This window comes from Tachypleus tridentatus, chromosome 10, assembly GCF_004210375.1.
Source record: "Tachypleus tridentatus isolate NWPU-2018 chromosome 10, ASM421037v1, whole genome shotgun sequence".
Classification (NCBI taxonomy): domain Eukaryota; kingdom Metazoa; phylum Arthropoda; class Merostomata; order Xiphosura; family Limulidae; genus Tachypleus; species Tachypleus tridentatus.
The window spans coordinates 14,991,956-15,014,457 of NC_134834.1; the positions used below are offsets into that span (position 1 = coordinate 14,991,956).

The 22,502-nt window shown below is 35.9% G+C and overlaps 1 protein-coding gene across 1 annotated transcript in view; it reads left to right on the forward strand.

The window, feature by feature from the left end:
* Positions 1 to 7,122, forward strand: part of LOC143228769 (scavenger receptor class B member 1-like) — a 36,892-nt gene extending 29,770 nt beyond the window's left edge. The window contains 2 exon segments of the mRNA XM_076460104.1: positions 535 to 696; positions 3,055 to 7,122. Of these exon segments, the coding sequence (XP_076316219.1) occupies positions 535 to 696; positions 3,055 to 3,162 (270 nt within the window). The 3' untranslated portion in view covers positions 3,163 to 7,122.
* The last annotated feature ends 15,380 nt before the right edge of the window (positions 7,123 to 22,502 follow it).

The following is a 22,502-nucleotide window of genomic DNA, read 5'->3' on the forward strand; positions in this document are numbered from 1 at the left end:
GGTCAAGTGTTTAACAGTTAAAAGTTGTAAAGGTGTTATATAAACAGTATTACAAAGCTTAATTTTCTAAATAAAAACAAATTTCTAATAAAGTCGTATGTAACCTGAGTTATAGAAATTTTGAACTTTTTCAGAATTAGGACATAATTTTAGTTTGTTTTCTTTCATTTTTCATATCAGAAATTTTAGTGTGGTACAAACTAATTAATAGCTTTGTAGTTTGAACAAGGATTGCACCAATTTAAAAAAAATTACGTTTTTTTGTTGTTTTTTGCAAAAATTGTGGTTTGTGGTTTCTAGTATGAAACTGATTTGTTGAAGTCTGGTGTTTAATATTTTCATTAAAGTGAGAAAAAAGTTGATTAAGTAATATAAAGTTCTTAAACTTGTCCACGAGCCTCTGAGTGTAGTATATCAGACTTCTTTACTTTCTGACTTTTGTAACTGACCAGTAATAATCCATGTTAAGTTCTTGTATTTATGAAGTAGATAACTGCATTGTAACACTTGGTTGTTTGTTTTCCATCTCTGAAGACTGGATTTATGACAAAAGAGTTAGTTGAAGAGCTGATCAGAGATATGGAAAATCCACCTTTCTATGCTTCTATCTGTTCGTACTGTCTCCTTGCTGTTGGTGGCTTACTGCTATTAATAAGCACTTCTCTGTTTTTGTATTGCTGGATAGTCACTCGACAGGTAAGAGTATTTTAAAATAAATATTTAGGGATGGCTGAACAGACAATTAAACCAGCACTGTAGAATGGTAATGGACTTAACCTATATAAACAAGCATTACAATAATGTTAAGATTAAACAGTTATTTCAGTAATCAGTTTTATTTGTTAACATTAAGTTGTATTGGATAATGCGTGTAGTCATAGTACCCCAAATGTGTTGACAATATTTTGTCTATCAGACGAAATCCACCTGTCGATATTAAATTAACAGTTATGGAAAATCAGTTAAAGGTTCGAAGACCATATGTTTTTAACGTAAGCACTCAACTCATAACCCTTGGTAACTTTTTTCATAGCTGCTCACCAGTTTGATATAAGCATTTGGATTTTATCTGGTTGACTTCCTCAGTGCAGTTTGGTGCTATAAACATGTACATTATCCATTATGACTCGACGTTGACAACTAGGACCGATAATGTTACATAATCGTTTACTTTTAGTTCCCTAGGTGTGTGTTTGTACACACACACACACACACACACACATGTTTGTGATTAACCCTTTTGCAAGGGACTCAGTATGATATACACCAATTCATGTATGCATTTTCACAAATTTTAATAGACATTTAGTAAATATTAAACATTTTTTTGTGCACAGAAAATCAAATTTCTTAATGAAGTATTTTTACTAAAGTTTTACTTGTGTAAATATTGGGTCTGTGTACAGTGATTACCATATTACGACTAAAAACTATCCTTCGTCCTAAAAAACCTCAAATATCATGTAACGTCTGAAACCTCCTAAACACATTTTACACGTTTGTTTTCAGTAAGACTATATATTCTGTACCCTAACTCTATGGGGTCTTGTAACTACCTTTAAAATACAGGGTGTTCGGAAAGTCACTGTGCACTTGTAAATTTATTAGCAGACAAAACTGTACAGTGACTTTCCAAATACCCTGTATTAGGAAATGCATGCAAAATATGCTTTCCATTTTAGAATGACTACATATTATAAACCAAAAATACAGTTTAGTCTAAATAGCTTAAGTCTCATAATGTTCTATATTTTTATTATGTCGAACTTCCAATTGTGCCTGGCTCATGTTGCAGAACTTGCATTTGTGTGGTGCACACTCATGTTCCTGTATCCACTTGTATAAAAGCTGACCAAAGCTTTTCAAAGTGACCCTGTCTTGACTGTGTTTTGGTACACTTGTAATATTTTGTAACACAGTCACATTTCAGTTATGATACAATATATATTACTATTTAGTAAAAAGTTACTGAACTTATTTTTATTAAAATATAGAACACTAAATAAAGAAGGAAAGCAAACAATTGTCTCTTCTAGCTACAACCTTTGTACTTGGTTGCTAAGCCTTTTAAAATTTTGCATGTGGAAGACGTGAAACAAATTATCTTTTTAGGTTTTACGAATATACTGTTGAATAACCAAAAAAAAATGTTTAAATAACTGTATTAATACCATAGAATTCCATATTCCATAATAATTTATCAAGTTTAGTAACTAAGCTTTCAGGTCTAAAATTGCTGAGAAAACCACTGAGGGGACATTCTAAGTAGTTGATTGGTTATTCATATGTTGTATATTAAACTAAGTGTAAACAAGGGACTGTTTCCAAAAATATAGTAGTTCTGTAATATTTTGAATACATTCTAACAAATGTGATGATATGACCTTTGACCCATTACCTGTCGCATTAGGGTTAAATACCTCGTATTTCTTCAGATACATTCTAAAAATTGGTTCCACAGCAATTGATATGACTAAACATTGTAATTAATCCATAAGTCTAATAAGTTTGAATGAGTGAATGTTCACCACAACACACGTGTATGACTTGTAGGTCACTAATGGTTCACATGCCGTAGAATTCGAGTAATGAATTCTTTGCGTTTGGATGAGTAAACGTTAATATTTTTTTTTATGGCCCCTGATAGCTTCTGATAACTGGACTAGCAGAGAATGTATGATCTTCAAAGATAATGCTACTAATGCTTGACATCAAGTTCTCCCGATTGTATCCATGATTAGAATTTTTTTTTTGAAAATTGAAAGGCATTTCTAGTTGCTATATGATGCTGAATGAATCTTGATGGATTGGCTTAGAAGTAGATGTAACTTTTTGTGTCTTCTTTAGAATTCTGTCAGTTGAAAGATTGTCAGACTATTTTCCAGACAGGTAAGCTAACCCTGAATGTCAAACACCATCACCAACTTTATTAACCAAATATTCAATAAATTCAACACCCTAACCAGATATTTGTTCTAAGGTCATAGATGATGGTAAATGTTACTCCTCTGGGTACTTGTTGACTTTTGTGTCATTGAAGTGTTTTTTCTTTAGCTGTCAAGAAGAGAACCTCTGCTGACAGATGATGGACTTGAAGAAAATCACTCTACCAAACCTCAAAATTTCCCAGAGATAAATGGTCATGCAGTTAGAGATGTTTAACCTTAGATTACAGAGAGTGTTGAATAAATGGTCAGAACAATATAAATATTTGACTTTGGATAATGGTCAATATTAATACAACAACCTTCTAGTTTTTATTAGTTTGCAAAACATAGTGGTAGCTTCTTTTGTCTTTTTGAGAATTTATTTATTTATTGGTAACTGAAACAGTAAGGTAATAGGTCCTGCAGCCAGTATTGAATAAATGGTCAGGATAGTATAGATGTTTGATTTTGGATAATGGCCAATATTAATACAACAACTTCTAGTTAGCAAAATATTGTGGTAGCTTCTTTTGTCTTTTCAAGAATGCCTTACTTGTAATAATTAGAAAATGATAGCATTTAAGCTCTGATTTATTTATCTGTAACTGAAGTAAGTTAATAAGTCTTAGTAATGTAGGCCTTTGTGTAAAAATAGTTATGAGACTAGCATGTTTTTGTTTCTTATAATGAAAAGTTTTATGTTCTACTGGTTTAAAAATAATGATTGTATAAGTCAACTTCTTGTGGAACTGACGTGAAACATAAGTAAATTAAGGTTCGGCATGCTTTGTTTTTTTAAAATCGTTGATCAAAGTTATTGTAACTATTGTAGACTGCTGCAGCAAGCTGCTAGTCTACTGTTATGTGATCACAATAATTTTGCCCTTGTGTAAAGTGAAAAGATTGTCACAATTTTTATTCTGTAATACCATTAATAAAAGTTCTGGACGTCCATTTTTATTGTTTTTAAAGAATGATATTGTATTTGTAATGCATGAGTAAATATCATTATGTGTGAGATTTAGGTTGTAAAACACATTGTGCTAAGTCTAAACTAAGTTATATGTGTGTGTCATACAAAATTTGCTCAATATGTTGGGAATACTGGTATTAAATTTGTATATTTTGGAAATCATGGTACTAAGTTGATATTAAGTCTGTAGAAAGTAATTCGACAAGTACTTGGAGGGATATTCCCATAACTTTTGGGCTTAAAAAAAGTTTCTGGTACTTTTGCGATGTCCAGGTTTGTTTGTTTTTTTAACTAGCAAGTTGCATCCACTTGTCCAACTGTAAGGTCAATATTTAATTCAATACTTAGTATATAATATTTGAAGGTTTCAGAGTGAGTTTTATTTTGTATAGCATTGCATACCTAAGTTTTGGTGAAATGGATTTAAAAAACAAACATGATTATGTCGGCATGGCAACAAACACTGTGTGAAAGTAATCTATATATTATAAATAGGAGGATTTAGAGTTAAAATATAACTAATTAGAGATAGTGTCACTTTTTCTTAAAGTATATTAAGAGGAACTGTGTACACTAAGTTTAAAATTAGGAAATTGATCTCAAAAACAAAGCTCTCAGCATCAGTCCATTGAACGATGCATGTTGGTTGAAACAGAGCTCTTAGCATCAGTCCATTGAACGATGCATGTTGGTTGAAACAAAGCTCTCAGCATCAGTCCATTGAACGATGCATGTTGGTTGAAACAGAGCTCTCAGCATCAGTCCATTGAACGATGCATGTTGGTTGAAACCAATGTTTTCTAGTTTTTGTTTAGACACTCATCTCAATTTTGATTCATGTAATCTCTTAGTTTTGCATGTGATTTATTATACTGTTTTACAGTTAACTTTTTTTTTGACAGTTGACAGCTTTCTTGTTTTGGTTTTTTAAAGCTAAATGGGCCAGATTATGTTACCATGACAGTTTTTTTTCCATAACTTGCATATGAACATCCAATTTTCTAGACACAGTAAAGTCAAATCTATAAACCAGTGTTACCAAATTTATAGTTTCTTAGCTTTTTCTCAGCAGATAGCCCGAGTGGCTTTACTATAACAAAACACAAGCACAGTTTATTTCTCATTGCTTAACAAACAGTGCCTACTGATCAGACAGGTTTAATGATATTCAAAAGACTTCTAATCTTAGTGTGCTTGTTGTTATTAGATTATAAAAATAATTATGTTGCTGCTGCTGTTGGAAATTAATAGGTTATTTTTAACATGTTGAAATTTTGTAGAATGGATGGCAACTGCCTGTTGTGGAAGCACAAACATAAAGGAAGATGTTTCGAAAGTCTTCTGCCTTACGTCACCCTCTTCACTTGTGTCTCCACAACAGACAGTTGCCGTCCATTCTACAAAGTTTCATCATGAATACTCTGCCTAAACAATCTATCAAAGAATCTTTAATATTACTATTTAAAGCTGTCAGTGTCTGTTTGGTTCAGATTGGTGGCATGATGGTTGATCCATGAATCTTTCTTAAACTCAAGACTGGTAACAGTATGTTTGTACTTTGAGATAAAGGTACAATAGTGTTGAAATTTTCCATATACCCAATGCATACTTTTCTTCCTTTTGTGTGCAATCAACAGTTTTATGATATTCAGTTGCAAATTGTTGTTCATGTTATTTAAATTTTGTTTTTGTCAAATCCAAATTTGGAACCCCATTTATGGCTTCATATGGCTGCTTTTCAGGAACCCTCTCTGCTTTCCAAGGGCTAATGTGTATGTTTTAATAGCATTTCTTGTCTTTGGATTCTTTAGCTATTTTAACTTCAAAGGTCAATGAACTAACAAATTGAAATGAAAAAATGAAGTCACATATACAAGTTCAGTTTCAAGTTGTAGCAAACTTAACCAAAGATGACTGTTCTTGTTTTAAATAACTATTATATTTATGGTAATACCTTTTTTTTAAGATCAAAATTAGATGCCTAGGTAAGTCACTTTTGTTTGCTCATTGTCTTGTATAATAAAGCTAGTGCCTTGTGGTTATGACACTCAACTGGTAATCTGTAGGTTACTGTATCAAATGATCCACAAACATGTTTCACTATTCCCTGATAAAGTGTTAGTGGTGGATTGTCATTGACTAGCTGCCTTCCTTCTAATCGGTTACTTCGAAATTAAGAACAGCTAGTGCACTCAGTTCTCGAGTAGGTCTGCTCAAAATTCGACAAACAAGACTAGAAAACACTTATAGAATGTCATTAGTTATACATTATAAGTACATTGAAGACTTGTAAGAAATACTTAAAACTATTTATCATGTTTTGTTTCAATAAATAAAACCACTATTAATATTTTAAGGTTCATCATCTAGCTGCTGTAAATTGTGGTTATCTGCCAAATAGATAATGAATTTGTTTGACATATGCATGCCCTAATATAATAATTATATTGTAAATATTTTTGTTCATATGTAGTACGTTAGCACTGTTGTAAGCTCACACCAATAAACCCAAGCACATCTAATTCACTTTACAATGCTAAAACCAGGGGGTTCGATTTCACCTGGCTAGACACAGTAGATAGCCCGATGTGACTTTGCTTGTTCATTTAATTTTTTTTCAAAAGTTTTTGTACAAGAACTGTCTGTTTTTATTTATTGAACTTGAGTTCTTTTAAATGATGGATCTTTCTTCTTCAAGGGAATTTCCAATTTATCCCTAACAAAGGAAGATCCACCTTCTTAAGTGTTGTATTGACTTCCTTAACTTACGTGTTTTTCTAACATCATAAATCCGAATGTTTATGTTTATATAGCATCCATTTTTTAACATCAAGTATAAACTTTCTGGATTATTAAATCTTTTAAATTCCTAAAACTTCACAGAATAACCCTAAACCATCATAACCACCGAGTTGAACAAAGGTTTTATTATAACTATTTAATGGAATGCGTGCAACGGGCCTAACCTGACTAGGCTTTACTTCCTTTGTGGTTGGATTTTTTTTTCTAATATTTTAAAGTAATTTTTAAAAGCGTATATATTTAGATGACCTTTTCTCTGTTAGTGTTTTATGATGTAATGAAAGGCAGTATCCAATTTTAAGTTCAATACTATGATTATATTTTCTGTTTGGTATTATTATTATTATGCTATGATCCGTATCTATCATACATTTTGACCTCGCAGTTTTTCTCAGCCTAATAAATTTAAATTGTTTTATCTCTACGTGTGTCTGACTTAATATCTACATCTCCACAGCCTTGTTTTTTTTATTAAACAACAAGCAGTGACCTATAAAACATAATTAGGTCAAATTAGTATGCTTATTGTAACAGTATTCTTTAAATACAGGACTTGTAGAATAATACACACGAAATATAATTGCAAACACCGAAATCTGCATGCCTACTTATTTTAGGCCTAACATTAGTTAAGCCTTTATTAAGTAAGGCGTATATTCTATAGATATATATAAACCAACACTATAACTTGGGTGTTTTTATGACCTACTTTAGTTGTAGTTGAACTTTACCGTACGTAATACTATCAATAAATAAACTTACGTTCTTACTTTGGAATTTTGTACTTATTGTTAATCGTATATTTTTTCATAAAATTTTCTCTATAAAAGTACGTTGTTTTATTAAGACGGAAAGACAACTTAAGGTGCTCACGAGGTACTAGTTCTTGCAAAGTCTCAAAAGTGCGAGACCAAATACGTATATTATCGGGAATTATTTACGTACCCATACTCTAATGTACCTACAGTGTTATTACGCGATAACATAGCCCTAACTGTGTATGGAAAGATCGAACATTAGCCTAAAGCTCAAAGTGAAACCTAAATAAAAAAAGTAATCGAAACAACAGCTATGCTATTTACGCTTGTATATTTTAGGTTTCTAGAGAAAAAAAAACTTCCAAGCCCATGATGTTCAATCAGTTGGTTAGAAAGTTTTTAAAATTTCAACAATTTTTATTTATTTCGTCTTAGAATCGTTCGAATCATTTGTTGTCTTCGCTACGTCTGAAGTTTTTTATCTACACTATAATTTTTCAGATTAGAAGACGTTTATTCTGCTGTATAATTTGTTTTTTGTTGTTTTTTTAGTAGATTCAAACACTAATTTGTTTCTGTAAATGGGTAGGATACAGTCTGACTTGTATGTATGGAACATGTTCTAGTAGTTAGCGTGCTGGTCTTGACCTTTGAAGGTCCATGGCTCGCATCCTGTTGCCACCAAATCTCTCCCTTTAATTTAGAGCGTGCGTTCTAAAGGTTATGGTCAAATCAAACAATTCGATTAGAGTACCCCAAAAGTTGGCGGTGGGCGATGTTGACTAGCTCCTTTATATTCTGTCAGTTCTCTTGTATAGCTTTACGCGAATATTCGGAACGAGCCTAACATTAATTGTCATTGTATCCAGTGTCCACGGTTCGAACCATGATATGCCGTAGAACGTTGGATGTTAAAACCTGATGGTTGATTGGAAGTATTAATATTATACGATTGGTACCATTGAATGGCTACCCATCATCTGGTCAGTATAGATTTAATTTAGAACGGTTACGGCTCGGTCCTTGTCTGTGTGGCCTGGCTACTTAGCCCACGAAGCATAAATGTACATTTCAGGTAATGTGTGTGTGTGTGTTTTCTTATAGCAAAGCCACATCGGTCTATCTGCTGAGCCCACCAAGGGGAATCGAACCCCTGATTTTAGCGTTGTAAATACGTAGACTTACCGCTGTACTAGCGGGAGGGCATGTTTCAGGTAAAAACAGAAAACCGTCTCTCTGTATGTAGTTGTTTGGTTAAGAGTTTTCGTTCTAAACATTAGTAACTTAAATAACTATACGAATATTTAATGGATTTACATAATAAACTGGAAATAATGTAGAAATAAAGCTTATATTAATATTACTCTCTGTTTGCTAAATTAGGGACGGCTAACGCAGATAGACCTCGTGTAACCTTGCGCGAAATAAAAGTGTAATATCAGAGGGAAGTCATCACCGCCAACACTTGGACTACTCTTTTACCAACGAAATAGTGGGATTGATCGTAACATTATAATGCCCCCACGGCTGAATGGGCGAGCATGTTTGGTGCGACGGAGATTCGAACCCGCCACTCTCAAATTACGAATCAAACGCCTTAACCCACCTGGCCGTGCCTATATTACTTTATTACCTTGTGCATTTGGACTTTCTGTAATTAAAAAGAGAGATAAGGGTAAGTTTGCGTATTCGAAACAAACAAGTGGTATGGTTTGTACAACTGATAATAAAAGGTATGTCAATTTTGACAAACAAATAGTTTCTTGGTAAATTCTCGTAATTTTAAAAGCGTTATTAAAACCTTAGTCACTGTGAAGTTATATTGAGTCTTGTTTTCGTAACTAACCAGTTCCGGTTCAGTGTATTTGTTGTTGACTTGTTTTCAACCGCACTGGGTGTTTGTTAAAGCAATGTTTAACAACAATTTGTCCTCGGAACATTTCAACGTTTAAGATACAGTTGCAACAGATGTATTAAAATCTGCAACCACAGTGAGGATTTGATGCGTCGAATAATAAACGTTTTTGCCACGATTTAAGAAGCGGTGGTTTAGCGGTAAGTCCCGAAGGCTTCTGATACTAAATATAGAGTTTTGATACCCGAAATGGACATAGCACAGATAGCCCATTGTATAGTTTTTTTGCTTAACAATAAAGAAAATAAATGTTCTAAAGTCTGCGTTCGTTCAGGGAAGACGTGTCCGAAGTTCATAAAAGATCAAAGGTTGGCTAGGTATTCATCAAATGGAACCACCTCGATTTATGGTGTTTTATAATTAGTAACTCTTACTGTTCATTTAACCTCCTCTAGAATGACGTATTGGAGGGGAAGTATTATCCAGAACTGGGGGGTTTTACGGACGTAAATTATTTTCTGAGACGTTAGCTATCGATGGAATTGCTTATTAAACATACAGGATCAATTAGAAGCTTCAATGAAGAGATATTGCATGTTAAAGCCACACAAGTAATAACAGTGTGTTCAGAGTTATTAAACAGTATCTTTACCTACTACTTACAGACTGTAGACACTGTTAACCGGTAATACATCTGAAAGTTTCAATACTGTCATTGTGGTCGGCAACGGAAATTATTCGAACCTGTGTTCGACAACAGGATTGACTCGCAGGCTTTCCACAGTCATCACCGACGACAGAAGTGACTCTTAAACTTACCCTTGTTTCTTTTCGGAGGTGGAAATACAGAGTATGTAATCCAAGTGAACATTGTATAATCACTTTATTGTATGTTCTTATGTTATCAATTTTAGTTTCTTAATTGTGGTACATTTGGTGAAACTGAAAAATATATTTGATGGCGCAATTTCCATCTGTGCAATATCTTTGCAGTATTTTTGTTCCGGAAAACCTTGTCAAAGCATATTGTCTCCGTTCTTGGTAATACGTGGTTGCTAAGGGATGATTTAAATGCTTCTACGTTATCAGTTCGCTATATATCCATCTGATACAGATTCGTTTTGCTTTGTTGTTGTTGCTATGGGATGATATTAAACTCTTTGTTTGGTATCGGATTTAGAACTCTCCTTATAGTAAGTTTAGAAAGTTATTATTGTTAGTTTCTTTTTCTTTATTTGCTTAGGATATTCATGTTTTGTTTGGCTTCTTTCGTATTTCGTTCAAAGGTACACGAGGGCTATCTGCGCTAATTGGCCTTAATTTAGAAGAGATAGACTGCAGGTAGGACAGCTAATCAGTGCTACCCACCGCCAACTTTTGAGCTACTCTTTTAGCATTAAATAATGCGATTAACCGTGACATTATAACGCTCCCAGTAGCTGAAAGAGCGCAAATGTTTGACTAGGGTTCAAACCCGCGACTCTCAAATTACGAGTCGAGCGTATTGGGGAAATATCTGAATTATTGAGAGATGTCAGAGGGAAGCTGTAAGAACAGAGGTAAGTTAAGATTTTTTACGGGTAAGTGGTGGTACAGTGTTATCTGAAGAGATGAATAAAGTATATATCTGGCTTCTAAGACAACCGTTTGGTGTTTAGGACACTCGACTCGCAATCTGCGGTTCGCGGTTGCGAATCCTTGTTGCCGAACATACCTTTTCTTTTAGTCGTGGGGACGTTATAATGTCACTGTTAATCCCGCTATATTTCGCTAAACGAATAGCCCAAGAGATGGCGGTGGGTGTGTATTACTGCTGAATTAGCAAATAGCCCTCGTGTAGTCGTGAGCGAAGTTCCGAACAAACCAAACTAGAGACAAACACGTGTTTTAAAATAAAACTGGCGAAGCTTCAGTTATGACTGTTTTTAACATGAATTGTGGGTTTAATTTTTACTTCTGTCTCAATAAAATGTTCTTCATTTACAAGTTGTTCAAATTAAATATATTTCTAATGAATGGGACAAACGAAGTTATTGACAGGGCGAGCCCCGGCATGGCCAGGTGGTTAAGACACTCGACTCGTAATCTGAGGGTCGCGGGTTCGAACCCCCTTCGCACCAAACATGCTCGTCTTTTCAGCCGTGGGGGTGTTATAATGTGACGCTTAACCCCACTACTCGATGGTAAGAGTTGGCGGAAGGTGGTGATGACAAACTGCCCTCCGTCTTGTCTTGCACTGCTAAATTATTGACGGTTAGTGTAGATGGCTCTCGTGTAGCTTTGCGAGAATTTCAATAATAAACAGTTATTGACAGAAGATGTTTCTTTGTTACAGTGCAGTTTCGAAGTTATTTTAACGTTAAAAACAATTCCTGTGAATTACGTGAATAGTCTCGTGTTTTTAAAAAATAATATTTCTTGAATATTGAAAAGTAGCACAACGTAAACTCTGAATGCTTACAACGTTAAAAATCTGGTTTCTATACCCGTGATAGACAGGGAAACCACTATAGCCGTGATAAATATGTTAAGTGTATTGTAAATGTAACTTATGGTGGTTCGTACGTTAACACTGTTGTGGCTAAGTTGTTTGCAAAGGTATAGAGGTAATTGTATAGTTGAGTCATATCTATTAATATGTAATGAATATTCGACCATTACTTGGTCTATTTAAACACGAAATTCAACAGATGTTGTCTAGATTAAAGTCGTAATTAAATTATTAGTATATTTTTATGGTTACCACAATAGTTAAATCATCACACTGTATTTCCATGGTTACTACTTTCTATGTTATACTTGTTAGAACATTCCACAGAACATGTGGAGTATTATGTCAACTCGGTATGTATGTAGTATCTGATACAATAAGCACTGTTGTGTTTATAAATGATTGTTTCTTAATTTACTAGTATTGTAGAGAGAAGTACACAAATACTGGACATAGCGTATTATAAACTCCTCTCAATAGATGTAAGCCTCAAATAAGAAGACATATAGCGATTAAACAAATAGAAATATGCCTCTTTTTAAAATTACCTATGACTCTAAATCTACCATTATATGTGTATATATTGTGCATAATGGGAATGAATTTGTGAGAAGATGATATAAATGATATGGAGTCATAAGGACCCTAGACCCAGTAGGATGACAGGATTACTTAAGAAGGAGAAAAGATTCTCTACCATTATTTAACCACGCAAGATACTTGGTGGAAGAAGATGTTTGTTTGGTTTTTAGAATTTCGCGCAAAGCTACACGAGGGTTATCTGCGCTAGCCGTCCCAGTGTAAGACTAGAGGGAATGCAACTAGTCACCACCCACCGCCAACTCTTGAGCTACTCTTTTACCAATGAATAGTGGGATTGAGCGTCACTTTATAACCCCCCCTGCATGGCTGAAAGGGCGAACGTTTTTAGTGTGACGGGGATTCGAACCCGCGACCCTCGGATTACGAGTCGAGCGCCTTAACCAGCTGGCCATGCCGGGCAGGAAAGACCCTCTACAAATTCTATAACAACAGCGGAGGGTCAAGGATTATATCTGTAAAACATTACATTTTTGTAATATCGCATGGTCCCAGTATATATATTACCTGTTTGTTTAATTCTCGTATGAATTGTGGATGGTGTTTTAAAAAATGTTTTTCTTAATACGTATCAGTTTAACACACTTTCGTGATATGAGTATCATTGACTGTATTTAACTAATATACTTAGGACTACAATTCAATAAGGGTTAACCTCCTGACGCGAGTGGCGTTGAAATCGGTTCTATTGCAGGACTTGGAGTCGTTGACCTTTGTCGAATATGCACGTATTATTATTATTATTCCATTGGTGAGGCGTAGAATGCACTTAGCACATACCTACTACTAGCATACTAACAAGCTTAACTCGTGCGAGTATTTAAACTTAGTCACCGTTAGCTGCATCGCAGAGATGAATAGACGGTAAGGAACTGCGCATGCGTGACCGTTACAATATAGTGAACAAATACAACGGTGCATTACTGAAAAACCAGGACTTTAGTTTGTCGTGCTATTCATGAAACGAGTTAATATATAATAAAAGAAAATATTATCCGTTGAAAAATGATAAATTATTCCACTGGTAGAGTGGTGATAGGTTTATAATCGAATGTAGCACATAGAAATGTAGCCAGAAACAGATAAAAACAAACCAAACCAGTAATAAAATAAGTCATTTTAAGCGACAAGGTGTTTTCTTTCTGCCAATATTTTTTTCAATAATTGTAGTGTTATACTGTTAAATCTTTGCCAGCGTACAAGTGAAGGAATACCCTTACTTGTTTTTGGAATTTCGCGCAGAACTACACGAGCACTGTCTGTGCCAGCCGTCCCTAATTTAGCAGTGTAAGACTAGAGGGAAGGCAGCTAGTCATCACCACTCGCCGCCAGCTCTTGGGCTACTCTTTTACCAACGAATAGTGGGACTGACCGTCACATTATAGCACCCCCACACCTGAAAGGGCGCGAATGTTTGGTGTGATGAGGATTCGAACCCGTAATTCTCAGATTATTATGAGTCGAGCGCCTTAACGGCCGGGCCAAAGGAATACTTTTATTGACAAGTAATTTTTGTTTTTCTTTCGGTTTCCTAGAATAATTTTCTTCATGAGAAAATACAGTTAAAGACGAAACTTGAAACGAACTTTAATATTATTTGTTGTTTTTAAAGTAAACCATACAACTGGCTATTTGCGCTATAAACACCGCGGTGAAACTAACCCCGTACTCTACCCCTTATAAGTAAAGCTGCAACTGACCAACCAAGGACAAAAATAAAAACACATTTTTATGGTTATGATGGGAAAATGAAGAAATTTTTAATCACGGTTACACACGCGCGCGCGCACGTTTCTTGTTCATAAAGTCATGTTACAGCTAGCTCGCCTCCCAGTAGCACAGCGACATGTCTGCGGACTCGCACTGCTAGAAACTGGGTTTCGATACCCATGGTGGGCAGAGCACACATAGCCCATTATGTAGCTTTGTGCTTAATACCAAATTAGCAATCAGTTAGATGGCCCTCATTTTTCAAAATGTTAGTATTAAATCGTCTCTCGGCCCAGCATGGTCAAGAAATTAGGTGTGGTTAAATCGTAATTTAAGGGTCGCGGGTCAGAATTCCCTTTACACCAAACATGGTCGTCCTTTGAGCCGTGGGGGCGTTATTAAGTTACGGTTAATACCACTATTCGTTGGTAAAAGAGTAGCCCAAGAGTTGGCGGTGGGTGACGATGACTATCTACCTTCTCTCTAGTCTTACACTGCTAAATTAGGAACGGCTAGCGTAGATAGCCCTCGTGATGCTTTGCGCGAGATTCAAATCAAACAACCAACCAAATCTGTAGCTAAGGAGGGCTGGTATGGTTATTAACACTTTTACTGAAATAAAGCAGAGAACAGCATTTTGATCTTCTTAGGTCATCTTTGTGTTGTTTAAAGTTATCCATCAACTGACTCTTCAAAAGAAAAAAAGTATCACCACAGCTGTAACATTGTGTTGTTGTTGTTTGTGTTTTTACTAAGATGTGATCCATAACCTAGCACTAAGAGATTGGATCTCCTTTCTACAAGTTGGTAACCCAAGTTGAGGCCGGTGTTACATTTCTGGAAGTTAGATTTGGCAAGTCCAGTTCGAATCTGTATGGTATGCCAAAAACAATGTAAAAAACATCTGCTCTTTAAGCTGAAAATGTATTATAAGAGAGACAGTCAACCACATAGTGTAGAAAGTGAGTGCTGCTGATTGGCTTCCTTCTTTATTGGTATTAAATTTATCAAAATTAAGGACGGCAGCAGATAGTTTTATTATTTTTACCCTGAGTAGAAACATTCTTTAAGTTATCACTCCTACTTGACTGGGTTGCATTGGCAATTTTGGTTGTTATGGATTCCTTATGCTATAGTTCCAATTGTCACCGACAGGGGGATTAGGCAACCAAATGGAGACTGACGAATCACGAGAGAAAAAAATTAACTGAAAAATGTTTGCTGTTTTCAATTCCATTTTTTTTTCAATAAGTATTTGGTAAAAGTTTATATATTTTAGAGCAGACTATTTTCCAGCTCAAGATAATTTTAGATTTATTATCAAAACAACATGTGGCAAAAATAATAATGAATACATTGGCTGAGTATAAAAATATTTTCTCAACCCAAACGAGCCGTTTTTGCATATATAAGGATAAGCTAAGTTGATATGGTTGTGAGATTGCGTTATTGAAGATTAGATCATGGCCACACCAAGAGATTGATGAATTACCAACAAGGATAAGCTAAGTTTATGGTTGTGAGATTGCGTTATTGAAGATTAGATCATGGCCACACCAAGAGATTGATGAATTACCAACAAGGATAAGCTAAGTTGATATGGTTGTGAGATTGCGTTATTGAAGATTAGATCATGGCCACACCAAGAGATTGATGAATTACCAACAAGGATAAGCTAAGTTGATATGGTTGTGAGATTGCGTTATTGAAGATTAGATCATGGCCACACCAAGAGATTGATGAATTACCAACAAGGATAAGCTAAGTTTATGGTTGTGAGATTGCGTTATTGAAGATTAGATCATGGCCACACCAAGAGATTGATGGATTACCAACAAGGATAAGCTAAGTTGATATGGTTGTGAGATTGCGTTATTGAAGATTAGATCATGGCCACACCAAGAGATTGATGGATTACCAACAAGGATAAGCTAAGTTGATATGGTTGTGAGATTGCGTTATTGAAGATTAGATCATGGCCACACCAAGAGATTGATGGATTACCAACAAGGATAAGCTAAGTTGATATGGTTGTGAGATTGCGTTATTGAAGATTAGATCATGGCCACACCAAGAGATTGATGAATTACCAACAAGGATAAGCTAAGTTTATGGTTGTGAGATTGCGTTATTGAAGATTAGATCATGGCCACACCAAGAGATTGATGGATTACCAACAAGGATAAGCTAAGTTGATATGGTTGTGAGATTGCGTTCTTTGTCTTCTTTCTGCTTTCTTACCTTCTACCATCATTTTCTGTCTAAATGTTTTTATTTGTTTCACGGTGTGCATTGGTTTTCTGTCTGTCCACGATATCCTTTCATATCTTCGGAATATTACCGTTTCAAGTGTTTCCAACACCCTCACAACACTTCACTTGTCCAACACGAGCCAGTAGATGTCATCATCTCCAGCATTTGATGATTATTCTAAATTTTAGTTGGAGGTTTATTTTTCTTGACGTCAGAATTGTTTAATATTGATAACATTAAATGCAATTTGTACAGCATCCCTTCTCCTTATCTTCGGTTGTTGGTAATTAAGGCCACACCCAGGAGATGATAATTTATCAACAAGGGTAGCTACGCTAAATAAGTTTCCAATGAAAATTTGAATTTCACGTTTGTCTTAGGGTTTGATGAATCTGATCTCTGCCTGATACAACGTACCGGTTGAAACCGCGTGTATTTCCACTGTGTATAACACAGCATTACTACCAATACATAGCTTTACAATACAAAACTATTTTTAATTAGAGCCGGATATTATAAAAAAAAAACTTTCGTGTGCTTTAATACATTCTAGAGAGAATTTCACGAATATTTACAGTTCGTAAAGAAACTTGCATAAAAAATGCAATTTGTCAATAACGGATTGTATTTGAGAAGATAGAATATGTGATAAAAAAAAGTGAGTTTTTCTACGTTGTTATTCAATGAAATAACTGAGGTGTTCAACAAATGGCTAACAATGAAAACATCCTCTCGCGGCTTTCTATGGAACTATTCTTTTTGAACACAAATATTTTAAACACAAACAGTAACGTATAACTAATTAATCTAGAGATGTCGAAACATTCATCTCGGTATTCGCTTTACCGTTAGCGACTACAAAAACCAAAATAAATTAAAACTTTTTTTTTATCGCTAGGACTGTTTTTTGAAGTCCCATTGTTATGACGTAATAAGGATGAAGTATACTTAAATGTTATAATATGTGGTTTTATTTATTCATTTCTCTTCTGAAGGGTCAGCGATAATTTTACGAACGTACAATGCTAAAATTCGGGATTTGATTCCTTGCGGTGAGCAGAGCGGAAATCCCCTGTTGTGCAGCTTTGTACTACAAATCAACAACAGCGCCAATTACGAATTTATCGCCACAATGAAAGGGCTTTCACCGATACAAGTTCTTTAAAAATATAAAGCAAAATTATTTGTTTAAACTCAATTCTACCTCAGTGGTTTTGACTTTACGAAAAGAAAAAAATAGAATCCTCGAGATAGAAAATAAACCTCCAATGTTGTCGTGACAGAATTTGCCTTAGATTTTATGTACGTTCTGACGGATGACTAAGTTTCTACCTTGCAGTTCGCTACAGGTTCCTGCCCTTCAACAAAGTTGTATTCTGTGGAACCAGAGTTGGTGTTAGTGGAAGTAGCCATGTGCACGCGATATTTTTGTCTCTCGAACCAGGTTGGTGGGAAGATGTGATTTTCGCAAGCATTAGAAATCCTATCCGTGTTTCTTGGGTTATCTCCTTCAATAAATAATGGCCAGGTTGTTAAGGCACTCGACTTGTAATCTGAGGGTCGCAGGTTCGAATCCCCGTCATACCAAACATGCTCGCCCTTTTATCCGTGGGGGCGTTATAATGTTACGGTCGATCCCACTATTCGCTGGTAAAAGAGTGGCCCAAGCGTTGGTGGTGGGTGGTGATGACTAGCTGCCTTCACTCTAGTCTTACACTGCTAAATTAGAAAAGGCTAGCGCAGATAGCCTCGCGTAGTTTTGCACGAAAATTCAAAACAAACCATACAGTTAATGAGTTGCAGTCATCAACATTTACGTATTCCTTACAGTACAAAATGGTTCCCACTTTAATGTTCTTATTATCAGTCTTAAATTCCCAGGATGCTTGGATTAGAATTTCCTGAAAAGAAAGTTGTCGAACTTTGAATTCCAGTGTTTCTACTATATGTGATTTTTGGTCAGGTTCACAGATGAAAAAAATCTACTTAACCCTGCATTGTAATCGTCACGTGGCCTGAGTGTGACTTAATTAGTATATCAGGCTGGGAGTCTCGGGTTCGGGACGATGGTACTAACAGACATGCTCAGCACTTCCAGCCGTGTGTGCGTTATAAGAGTAGCTGCGGATGTTGCTGACTTAGTACCTGTTTCCAAGACACATTTTGGCTCTGTGTTTCAAAGTGAATGTGACAGCAGCTTTTATAACGTGACCTTGAACAAGGGGGAGAGGTGTTTAGCCCTAGTTGTTAGTGTGCAAGGTTGCAGATCTGAGGTCTCAAACGCGTTACACCACTGAACACGATGTGTACTTTCGGCTATTAGTGCGTTATAAGAATGACAGTTAATCTCTTATTCAGTTCTAAGAGTTAGATAAGATAACTGATTACTCCTTTACGCTGTTCCAAATTAAGGATCGCTTGAACCACTAGGTGTCTCTGACCTGGTCGACCAGCATATTTGTCGTTAAGGTGAATAAACTTTACTTTTTGGTAAGGTATATAACATATAGATAAAGTGTATATATATACACACACAGGCACAGAACTGGTAATAAGCGTGTTTCAAAAGAAAAGACAAAAAGTTGAACTCCACCTAGTTGCATTTCAGGAAAGTAGAAACACATCCGCAACAGTTTAAAAAAAAACAAATATCTGAAAGTGTTTTAAATACAAAAGGTCGTTTACAAAATATGGCTAAACACTAACTCTAGAAGCTGTGTGTGTGTTTGTTTTCTTATAGCAAAGCCACATCAGGTTATCTGCTGAGTCTACCGAAGGGAATCGAACCCCTGGTTTTAGCGTTGTAAGCGGGAAATCTCCAGAAGGCGCTTGAAATAAATTGAGTAACATTTATTCTTCGGTATTCTCTTTGTAACTTTTTATAGCCCCGAGCTCAGCTTTGCTTACAAAGTTATTTTGACACTTTTTTAGTTAAATATACAAGAGTTCGTGTAAAGTGATGACGTGTTAATTAATGATGAATGGGCGATTTGTTTTCGCGTTCTCTGCGTGCAAAGCAAACCCAAGAGCTGCTAATTTTTCGAATTAACAAAAACCTCTCTAACGAACTTCGTTGTAAAATTGTAGATTCGTACGGCACGTGGTGTAAGGTGGAAACTATGGTTACGTATTACTGATATGTCAAAATAATTGTCTTTTAACTCAAACTTTCTCGGCATGTTCAACCACATTTTCTAAAGTATTCCCACTTGCTCCAAAACTAAATAATTTCAAGCACAGATAAACATTCTTGAACTAAGCCTATTTTTATTTTGCTCAGTCTCTACAAGTGAGCGACTTTCCTTAACGCAACTGAATAAATATGTCATTGGAGACACAAAGTTAGGAATTTCTTAGTCATTGTCCCACGAACTAAAGACAGCATGCAAGTTTGATAACATGGCTTTTAGAAGAAGGTCCAGGTGGGATCTCGATGCTGCTGTGCTAGGCTGCATATCGAAAGGTCCGTGAGATGCCACTGAACAAGCTTTAGTGCTTTTCGCTATAAGCGCGTTATAAAACTAACAGTTAAGCCCTTTGGTCAGTTTTAAGAGTCAGGGAAAGCCCTCGTGGCGGCGGGTTCTTTTATCTGGCTTCACTTTCTCTAGTCAATAGATGAAAATGGTTTCTGTCCATAATATCACATACACGTGTTAGATGTAGAATAGGTTTTAAATACTAAAACCTGTTTGCATAACGACTCTGTAGTGGCGAACAGATCCAAGTAATTGAAAGAACGTAGGTATGGTTCTCATACAAAACTAAATGAATAAAGAAATATATATATGAAACAAATTTCTAGGTCAAAGTACGTCTATATCTTACTAAACGATACGCACTTGGTAACAGTTAAGGCAATGCTAATACTAACTATAAACACGTATATCAAGCTCACCAGAGTCGGCTTGACGCATTGGATGCTAACATCAAGCTCACCAGAGTCGGCTTGACGCATTGGATGCTAACATCAAGCTCACCAGAGTCGGCTTGACGCATTGGATGCTAACACGTATATCAAGCTCACCAGAGTCGGCTTGACGCATTGGATGCTAACACGTATATCAAGCTCACCAGAGACTGCTTGACGCATTGGATGCCCAAACGTATATCAAGCTCACCAGAGACTGCTTGACGCATTGGATGCCAACACGTATATCAAGCTCACCAGAGTCGGCTTGACGCATTGGATGCTAACACGTATACCAAGCTCACCAGAGTCGGCTTGACGCATTGGATGCCAACACGTATATCAAGCTCACCAGAGACTGCTTGACGCATTGGATGCTAACACGTATATCAAGCTCACCAGAGACTGCTTGACGTATTGGATGTCAACACGTATATCAAGCTCACCAGAGTCAGCTTGACGCATTGGATGCCAACACGTATATCAAGCTCACCAGAGTCAGCTTGACGTATTGGATGCCAACACGTATATCAAGCTCACCAGAGTCAGCTTGACGTATTGGATGCCAACACGTATATAAAGCTCATCAGAGTCTGTTACAAACAACCACAAGCAAGAGAATACAGTGCTTCGGGTATCGCGCTGTTTAAAATAAGTGTCTAGATTTTCCCCATCCATGTGACAATACTGTCTACCGGGACCGTTTTTCTTCCTTCCTTCGTCTATCAGACCTTGTAAAATGGTGTTATTTAGGCCTATTGCACCTACTTACAAGACTTGTATGTCCTAAACCTTTCCAGTGGCTTCTGGATTTTCTTTTCGGCCTGAATCTTTATTTTCTATTTACATTGGAATGTCTGTAGGAACCCACAGCGACATCTCTTCTCGAAGACCTTTTGCTTTCTGTATGTCTCTGGATCCAAAGTGCAGTCTTTTCATCCGAGAAGACCTTTTGCTTTCTGTATGTCTCTGGATCCAAAGTGCAGTCTTTTCATCCATATAGGAGAAGACCTTTTGCTTTCAGTATGTCTCTGGATCCATATAGGAGTTGTTCTGAGTAGATGAACCTTAATCTGTTTGAAAACGTTTCTTTTCACTCTTGCTAAGTTTTGGAATAGAATATCTTAACGTTCTGTCGTTACTACATAAAACTAGTAGATAGAACCTAGTTTCACCAAAGCGTCGTTTATCATATGCCTTCTGTATTATTGAACTATGACCTAATTTCATAAAACCTTATGTGATTGGTCTTTTGTCTCTGTGTCATTGTCCTATGGCTTACTTTTACCAGCTTCTTTATGACTGATCTCTTGTGTTTGGGACATTGAACTATGGCGTACTTTCACTAGCTTCTTTATGACTGGTCCCTTGAATTTAAAACATCGAATTATGGCCTACTTTCACTAGCTTCTTTATGACTGGTCCCTTGAATTTGAAACATCGAACTATGGCCTAATTTCACCAGATCCTTTATGAGTGGTCCCTTGTTTTTGGGGCAATGAACTATGGCCTACTTTTACTAGCTCCTTTATGACTGGTCTCTTGTGTTTGAGGCATTGAACTATGTCCTACTTTTGCCAGCTTCTTTATGACTGGTCCCTTGTGTTTGAGGTATTGAACTATGGCTTACTTTCACTAGCTTCTTTATGACTGGTCTCTTGAGTTTGAAACATTGAACTATGGCTTACTTTCATCAACTTCTGTATAAGTGGTCATTGAGTTTGGGACATTGAACTATGGCCTACTTTCACCAGCTTCTTTATGACTGGTCCCTTGTGTTTGGGACATTGAACTATGTCCTACATTAAACAACTATGGTTTCTTTTCCCTTGTTCCTGTATCGTCGAAATATGGTTTAATTGTATACTTTCAACGAAGTTCACATGATTGGCTCTTTATTCGCATCTAATTATCATATTTGCTCCAAATTAACAATAAAATGTATACTTATACGTAAAACTGTAGGTAGAGCAACAAACATAGAAATGGACATTTAGAAAAGAAAATCCGGGTAGTGAGTATAACATTTGTTTTGTGAGATCTGAAAACCTTCCCTTCAAACAGAATGTTCTCAGTTACACATATTCATTTTCATAATATAATAAATAATTGTTTGTTTGTTTTTTGAATTTCGTGCAAAGCTACTCGAGAGTTATCTGCGCTAGCTGTCCCTAATTTAGCAGTGTAAGACTAGAAGGAAGGCAGCTAGTCATCACCACCCACCGC